Source organism: Saccostrea cucullata, unplaced genomic scaffold, assembly GCF_032062105.1.
Source record: "Saccostrea cucullata isolate Sc308-1 unplaced genomic scaffold, CSIRO_AGI_Scuc_v1 ctg19189, whole genome shotgun sequence".
NCBI classification, from domain to species: Eukaryota; Metazoa; Mollusca; class Bivalvia; order Ostreida; family Ostreidae; genus Saccostrea; species Saccostrea cuccullata.
In genome coordinates this window covers 1-9,174 of record NW_026939249.1, presented here as the reverse complement: position 1 = coordinate 9,174, position 9,174 = coordinate 1, and the positions used below count along the sequence as shown (strand labels likewise).

The following is a 9,174-nucleotide window of genomic DNA, read 5'->3' as shown; positions in this document are numbered from 1 at the left end:
TGTTAAAAAATTCCTCAATCTGCCTCTCACAGTATATGAAATACGTCATTTTTACCAAAATGACGTCATCTATACAAGTTCATCGCAATCAGTGCTTTATTTATAACCAGCTACATGGGATTTAACTAGCAACTTTTTTTAATGCATTGATAAGTTTTTTTGTTGTTTATTATGCTTAAACAGTTAAAATTTGCAAATTATTTCATTTTTAGATATTAAGAGAAATACATAAAAGTCATATTTTTGTGTGACGTCACAGTAAACTTTTCCCGTATAAATTAGGCCCCGTTCCTTTTTTCAAGCCTTAACAATGCTGCGTAAACATTTTGCTTTTGACATTAGGTACCATGAGTTCCATCTTATCAATGGAATGAACTTCAAATATCGACAAAATAAATGTTTCTACGTATGAAAATGTATTGATCTTTATCTTGTTTTTATATTCCTTGGTGTTCTCAGAATGAAAATGCATTGGTTATAAGGATATATTTTGTAATGTATTTTAAGTCCTGGACAACATTTAATCAAAAGTTTACATTATACGAGCGTTGTACTTGTTGTTGTTGTTGCTGTCGATGGTGATGTTTTATTGAGGGGAGAGGGGTGGAAGAAAACTTTGTTTCTCTTCCTTTTAAAAAAAAAATATTTAAGTATTAACCTCGTTTTTTATCGTTCATGCTCGATTATTCATTGAGGATTTGAACTTTTATCTACTTTTATGTTTAACCAATGTTAATTCGTCGTTGTATTTACAATGCTATAGGAGGCATAAAGGGAGTTTTCTACATCTGTCTCCATTCTATCACCATTGTCTTTTGAGTAGCATTTCCATAAGATTAATGATGACCAGATCTATTATGACCGGTTCTATAATTATCCTTTGGTAGTTCCTATCATTGTTATTGGGATTCAAATTTGCCATTTATTGAATCAAAGGCTAACAATGCACGTATACATGTCAGATTCAGTAGTTACATCAGAATAAAAAATCTACTTCATTTGAAAAAGACATTATAGGCGGCCAGTTTTGTATGTATTTCAAAGTTTTTACCATATTATTCAAAGAATTTTACAATGCATTCAAGCACAAATAACCTAATCAGTATATTTGTTTATTGATGGCATAGACTTTTGATTGATTGTATATTGTTTAACGTCCATCTCGAGAATTTTCGACTCATGTGGAGACGCCACCACTTGCTGGTTGAGAATTGCAAATTTTTGTCCTATACTCTGCACTTAGGGCCATTAAGCAGAGAGGGATCTTTTTCGTGCCGGCACCTACTGCGACACGGGACCTCGGTTAATGCGGTCTCATCCGAAGGACCGGTCTCTTGGTCCCACAGTGGAATTCGAGCCGCGACATAAGGATCTATCCTTACTTCGCGACTCTAGAGCAGATGCATTAACAACTGGGCCACGCGGACGACCATAGACTTTTGAAAATCGAGAGAAAAAATTCGTATATTTTAAAGTTTACAAATTTCATTTGATTAAATCCCGACCTTTGCTGTTTAAGCGATGTGTACTTAAAATAAACACAATAAATGTCTACAGATAATAAAAACAATGAACATCTTTATCTACAGACGATTACATATATTGTAAATGAAGAAACACACATTGATCAGTTAAGCACATATTAATGTAAATAATGAAATAAACAAGCATTAGCTTATCATATGTTCATAATCTTATTATCCGATAACATAGGGGAGCCTTCGAGCTAGTTAAATCAGTAAAATAAATCCGGATGGACATCAAAGCTACTTTTTCTTTTGATTTCTTTTGTCTCTATATGCAAAGTGGATATACGTCATATCTATGGTTTAAACTCCGGCTTGGAAGACTTCGTAGATGATGTCTCGATTTGAGCTGTCGTCATCAGTAACAAACTGGACCCAGGCTGCTACCATTTCACGCAGAGGCACCAATTCCTTATCAAAACGTTTGAAGGTCTTTGTTACAAGGTCTTCGTTCTCGTGGCCAAAAGCCTTAAAAGCAAAAATGAATTCCTTGAGTTCGATGGAGCAGTCTTTGTTTGTATCAATGACGTCAAAAATCATTTCGAAACATCTCTGTATGTGCGCCTTGAAGTCTACCTTGTCCTGTTTATAGATGGTCGTTAAATTAGACAGGAACTGCCCTTCAGTTAACTGGTGTTCGCCTTTGAGAATGTACGTTGTCCACCAGCTTTCCACGTCCGTTCGGACTGTCTCGGCCTTGTCGCCTAGAAGATGATGTAGATCTGTAAACTTATTTCGGGACTCCTCGACATCTTGTAGTGAGATCTTACCGTCATGATCGACATCCAGGGACTTGAACCACATCTTCCATTTCTTTGTCAAATAGTCCATCCTCTCTTAAAACAAATAGAGAAAAAAATATGAGAAAGGTCTCTTTCTAATTGAGAAACATTTTATTTCCACAAGTTTACATTTGAGCAGAGAAAGTGACATTTGTTACATGTAATGGGTGATTTCAACATGCCCAAGGTCATTTTTACAAAACTGCAAATAGGCACTTCACAAAATTACAATAATCCACTAAAAATGCAAATTGGAAAACACGGACTTCTAAAAACATCAGAGATATTTCAGAAGTTGGATGGGGTGCCACAAAGTAGTAAGCGTCCTTTGTCGAGCAGACATAGCTCAGATTGACCAAAGTTTTGGTACAGTGGCTCTGTCAAATAACTTAGAAATAGCCGTTTTGATTCAAACAGTTTAGGTTTTAATATTTCTTTGACGGAGAACAACGATATAGATAACATGGTTTTGGTAATGGATTCTTAAAGCATATTTTAACAGAATCCTAATAGATTTTTAGATTTCCTAGTCTTAGATTCTACACCAAAGTTGCATAATGAAAAGTTGGAAATTTGTACATATAGTTTATGTTTAACTTAGTGGAGGATGAACGAAGCAAACAATACAATTAAAAATATTTCTAATACAATTAAGTAAAAACAAAAGTAAAATAACCCGTTAATTGAATGAGTGTGAAAAAATATAAACATTCAATTATGATCAATTCCCCTATACATTGTGAGCATGACATTTGACGTTCACACTCCTACAATCATATACTAGACTAAGTACTTGTATTTTAAATTTCAAGCAATCAACATGTACAATTCCAACAAATGATCATGTAAATATAGTATTTTTTCAAAAGATCAATAAAAGAGAAAAGTATTTTGTTTTAAAAATAAATTATACTCAGCTATAAAATGAAAGATTTCGTTCTTTTAAAAGAAAATGGATTGAGGGGTTCCGGGGCTCTCACTTTCAAAAAGATTGAAGACTTTTAAGAAAGGAAATAAAATCTGGAGCTGTGCCGCCTACTTCAAATTTGCCACAGTTGGGAGGCATTTCATTCTGATTAACGTTCACGTGAGAAAGAAATAATTTATTCAATTTATGAAATAGAAAAATCCGCATCTAAAATGCGAAACATATACATGTATGGTGTAGAAGACTATGTCATATGCCAAACCTGAATTTTATATTAAAAATATAAATAACTCAGAACTTTCAGATTAAGACAATAATATTCAGAAAACAGGGGAAGTCCAATATTTGGTGAGCATAGTTAAACAGAATCCTACTTTTATTTTTAGATTTCATTGTTTTAAATTTTACATCAACACAGTAAAATGATAAGTTGGAAAATTGTACATATAATCTATGTTTAAATTCGTGAAGGACCAACAAAGAAAACTACACACACAAAAAAATAAAATCAATTAACTAAAAAATATACCTTGTTAATTAAATAATTGCAAACGAATATACACATTCAATTGTCTTTATGTCATAAAATGGATTTTAAAAAAAGCAGTATAATGTAGTAGAATATGTACGATACCAAACCTGAATATTGTATTAAAAAATATAAATAACTTAAAACTCACAGATTAGAAAATAATCTTCCGAAAACAGCAGAAGTCCAATATTTGTTGAGCAGAATGAAGTTGGATGTAATCTACGAGCTTCACAGACGTTAAGTGCATCATTTGCAATGAAAACAGTTTATATCATTTAACGGACTTTCATTACAGGGATTACATGTTTAAATCAAAAAAAAATATGTCGTAATGAATAAATAGTGAAGGGTTGAACAAAAAGCAAAGTCATACCTTTTGTATACCATACTCGGTGTCCTTTATTTCAAAAACAGTTATCGGTGTTAATGGCAATTTAACAACAAACGAGATAATTTAAACGGTTCAATTGCCAACTCCTCTTACTGATGCAGCATAATACCTTCATTATCTGCACACGGGGTTTATATATCTTAGTTGATTCGCTATGCAATAGCATGCACACCGTATTAACAATTTCTAAAACGAGATATATTATTGACAACAAAATCAAAAGTCTCGTTTAAAAAACATTTCGTAAGTACTACGGCTGATACAAAGCAAAACACAAGATAAAATACAATTTATCATTAATTTAACGAGGCCGAGTCTAATTATTTCTGCCCTAGGGATTTTGAGAATTAATTTTTACTGTTATATTTATTGCTTTCGGGTTAAAGAATCAAATGATTACCACCCCGATTTCTTAGGGGGTCATCTCAAAAGTTGTCAAATTTTACTATTGTACCCTGTGGGAATTTGTTTGAAAATTGCCAAATTTTCACAATTTTCCCATTGTTTTTGTATTTCTGCCCTAGGGATTTCTTTTTCATTCAAGTATATGAAAGTTTTTATAAAAAGTCACCAAATTGTGAAATTTCAAAAATGTTCACCATCTAGGTTGGTCTAAGTAGTAATTACTTAATTTATTTTTTCGAAACCCAATACCTCTAAAATTTCCATATTACGATATAAATACTTCTCTTTGCAGATGAATTATCGGCGCATAAAATTTTTCGGTAAAATTAGCCATTTTTAGATTGCTAGTATGTTTCTTGGGAAGTTCTGTCATGAGACTTTAGTGTAATATCCATGGACGTCTTGAACATACAAGCGAGTCATCCGTCATTAATCTTCAGCGTCATGCATTGCTTCCAAAATCCGAAAATGGTGACGTTGTTAGAGCCATTCCAACGTTCTTTTTCCAATTATTTTCGTAAAATCACATTTTCAGATCAATAGGAGTTAAAGATTATGTTAATTATGTATTAAAATCAAAATAATGATCAAAGATGTACTGTCACACAAATGACTGCATGAAATTAAAAAGCTGTGCAAAGTGATGCGCACTCGAATTAGACTCGGCCTCGTTAAATGCTAACTTACGTTTTTCATATGAATTGTATATGTAAGGTCATTATATACACACTGAATTGTCGACAGATTTTTACCGTTAGTTCCTGAGTTTGACAAAAAGCACATCGCTAGTGTGACAAGGCGGCAGTGTATGCTCACTTATGGGAATACCAATAGATTCTTAAATACCAGGTCTCCAAAACCCACATGGATATTGTTAATTAGATACTCAGATACATAGAGGATATCTATATAACGTGATTTGCTTTATTCAACGAGTTGAGATTGAGTAAGCCTCGCGAATATACACATTTTCCACTCAGTGTATAAAGTCAGTATCAAATCACACAATCATAAATGTTCAATGTCTCTCATACGATTTTTTTTACAAAACTTTGAAATAACCCCTTCGAAACTATATGAATGATTTCTATCCAAACTTATGACGCATAAATAAATGCCTTTGTACTGTTGATGTTAACATGGCGATGGAACGGAAATCATGTAAAAAAAAATATTTGATATCTGCATTTTTTTTAAAACAATCTGTGTGACAATATGATTAATATTTCTTTCAAACTTTTGACTGAAAGTTGTAAGGACCGAGGGTCGACATTTAATCATATTTAGCTTAATAAAATATTTGCTTTACCATTTATTCTCTACATATGGAACATAATTTTTGAATTTCTTAAGCATTAGAAAAATAAAATTATTTGCCGGGGCCTTCAACTTGACATTTAACTATATCGATGATGTCTTATCAATACAGAATACATGTAGTTATTCGCAGGGGGAATAAGGAAGCATACAAAATATTCTACCTTGGCTAAATCAGTGCTGCATTATGACGTCATAGTAGGCAAGATGACGTCAATTTTAGAAATCAGGTTTTCGTTATATTGGTATTTAGCGATGATTAGAAAATGATTAGAAACGTGTAAACATTAACAGAAATAAAATGTTTTTATTTTGTTATACTGTAACAGTCATTATGATTGAAATCTACCACCGATGACGTCATATGTGTACATCGAGTAACTTGGAAATTGATCATGTCGTGTAAAGAGAATTTGGCTAAGACGGCATGTTCAAAGATACGTAAAATGGAGTTTAAAAGGAAATATTGTATAAAAGTCATATGGAGTTTAATTAATTAAACAGGTATGCTAATTTTTTTCAGCGATTATAATCTCTTTCGAAGACAGTCAGCTATATTACGTATGCCGGTCGGCCTATCGTCCGTCATTCTTGACCAAAAAATGCAACAGAACAACAATAAGCTGGATATTTCAAAATATACGTTTTGTGCAGATTGAAAGTTTGCGTTTTGACAAACTTGGAAAGTGCTGCTAGAATCTCGAGTTAAGCATGGTTGTACGAAAAATCTCGATTCATATGTATAAAATTCAAAACAAAGGGTAAGGTTTCGTGCCAATGTGTGGAATAAATATTTTACGGACAAGATAGTTGGATTCTAGCAGCACTTTTTTGACAAAATAGATGTTTTTTTCAGCTATATTACATACTCAAAGAAATTATCAAACCCCGGGGTATTGTTGTTCTGTAATCCTTTTTATTAAGGAAAATTTTGCTAATAATAGAAGTCACGTGATGCCGTGGCGGTGATGCACGTCTTTGCGTTAGACACGCTTTTATCTGTATGCAATAGTAAATAACAGTTTACGTTTATCAGTCGTTTTTGGTAATTTGTTAAACTAAATTTTCTTCAAAAAGTCTAAATTTCCCGAGAAATTACTAATATGCTTCTTTAACATACCCGCGTTTTCATTCATTAGTCGACACGACTTATCCCAGTGAAGTTGAAAGTGAAGATACCACAGAGTCTGATACATTTGTTTCATACTGGGATATTTTAAAACAAGTAGAACACATTAATGCTAATCTAACAAAGAAGCTTTATGATAAACATGATGACTTTAACTTTTAATCGTCAACTTCCCTTAGTTTTGCAGCAGTGTACCTTTACCATCTGCATATGTAGTTTATCTATCTCAGTTGATTCGATACGTAAATGAATACTTTTCAAAGGAAACATTTTTTAGAAAGAAGCAAGATATTGACAAACAAGTTGATACAAGAAGAATATCAACAGTTTCATTTAAAAGCATCAATTCTAAGTTCTTTGGTCAATACAATGGTCTGTCAGCATAAAAAAATTATCATTATGTCAAATGTTGACTGATAATTTTCATAACAATTGTAAGCCAACTTGGTGTCAGATGTTACAGATACGTTTTAAATGTTGGAAAAGACGCTACAAACCATTATGAAATGAAAAGGCAGAATACATTTTAGAAACTTTATCGACGTTGTTTTGACATTGCAGTGTTATTAACAATGCTCCATAGTAACAAAACATCTTGTTTTTGACATTAGCTAGCATGAGTTCAATTTAATCAATGGAATAAAACTTCACACATCGACAAAATATTTTTTTACGTATGAAAAGGTGTTCATCTTAAGTCTTGATTTAAGATTTGTTGATGTCCTCAGAATGAAAATACATTTTTTGTAATGCATTTTAAGTCCTGGACTACATTTAATCAAATGTTCAAATTATACGAGCGTTGGTTTTTTTTTTTTTTTTTTTTTGTAACAGTTGTTGTTGTTGATGATGTTTTATCGAGGGGAATTGAATAGAAGAATGTTTTTTTTTCCTTCTTCCTTTTTTAAATTATTGAATAATTAACCTGCTCTTTGTTCATGGTCTCCTATTCATTGAGGATTTTAAATTTTATATGCACTGGCTTTTATCTTTAACCACTGCTAATTCGTCGTTGTATTCACAATGTTATAGGAGGCATAAAGGGAGTTTTCTACATCTGTCTCCATTTTATCACCATTGTCTTTTGAGTAGCATTTCCATAAGATTAATGATGACCAGGTCTATTATGACCGGCTCTATAATTATCCTTTGGTAGTTCCTATCATTGTTATTTGGATTCAAATTTGCCATTTATTGAACCAGAGGCTAATAATTCACGGGTACATGTCAGATTCAATAATTGCATCAGAATAAAAAATATCCACTTTATTTGAGAAAGACATTATAGGTCCGTTTTGTATGTATTTCAAAGTTTTTACCATATTATTCAAAAAAAATTTTCAATCCATCCAAAGACAAATAGCCCTATCAATATACTCCTTTTACGAAAGCATAGACTTTTGAATATTGTTAAAAAAAATTGTTATAAGGAACATTTACATGTATTTAGTTTTAAAATGTCATTTGATTCAATGCCGACCTTTGCTGTGTTAGCAATGTGTACTTCAAATACGCACATAAAATGTCTACATATAATAAATCATTGAACATCAATATCTGCAGCCGATTACATACGTATGTACGATAAGGCTTCCCAAAGAATATTGCAGTGTACTCTGTGCATTCACTTCTCTGAACTATAAATGCATGACATCATAATTGAAAATGACGTCAAGTCACTGCCAACTTGAGATGTATTGATGGGGAGAGTGTCAAACTTTACACCGTATTTCAATCTGCATATAAAGTTTCAAAAAACTAGATGATTTTGTTTCATTTCTCTTGTTTAAAAGATAGCGTGTTCAAAATATGTATGAGAATATACGTTTGATATTTGACTTTTTTTTATACCCATGGTTACAGTGCTGCTATCCTATAAGTTGACAATTCTATCCTATCCTATCGTGAATCCTGCATCCACAATCCTATCCTGTGATTTCAGTCTAATCCTATCCTATCCTATCCTGTGACTCTCAGTTTTTTAATATATAGGAATTAATTTGACAAAACGAAAAAAAAAAAGAATTACCAGAAATAAAAATCAGATATAGTTATGGTATTCATTCAAATGTTATATATTTTAATGGAGAAAAATAATCGAGATCGGCATTCCATAATTCCCGACTGACCGCACAATTTAAATTTACGAATTATCATTACCATG

General features: G+C 32.2%; 1 protein-coding gene across 2 annotated transcripts; it reads right to left on the bottom strand.

Annotated features, from left to right (window-relative positions):
* Positions 1-1,565: 1,565 nt before the first annotated feature.
* Positions 1,566-4,241, bottom strand: LOC134252636 (sarcoplasmic calcium-binding protein-like). 2 transcript variants are annotated; one of them, XM_062735124.1, is made up of 3 exons: positions 4,142-4,241; positions 3,917-3,994; positions 1,566-2,362 (listed from the first exon to the last, which is right to left on the bottom strand). In XM_062735124.1, the coding sequence occupies exon 3, from the start codon at positions 2,355-2,357 to the stop codon at positions 1,830-1,832; it is 528 nt and encodes a 175-aa protein (XP_062591108.1). In that variant the 5' UTR covers positions 2,358-2,362; positions 3,917-3,994; positions 4,142-4,241; the 3' UTR covers positions 1,566-1,829. The 2 variants fall into 2 exon arrangements, with proteins under 2 accessions (XP_062591108.1, XP_062591107.1); XM_062735123.1 differs by lacking the exon at positions 4,142-4,241 and having other exon boundaries at positions 3,917-4,094.
* Between the last annotated feature and the right edge of the window lie 4,933 nt (positions 4,242-9,174).

Coding starts and splice junctions, on each gene's coding strand:
- LOC134252636 (XM_062735124.1), bottom strand. CDS start 2,357: ATGGACTATTTGACAAAGAAATGGAAGATGTGGTTCAAGTCCCTGGAT.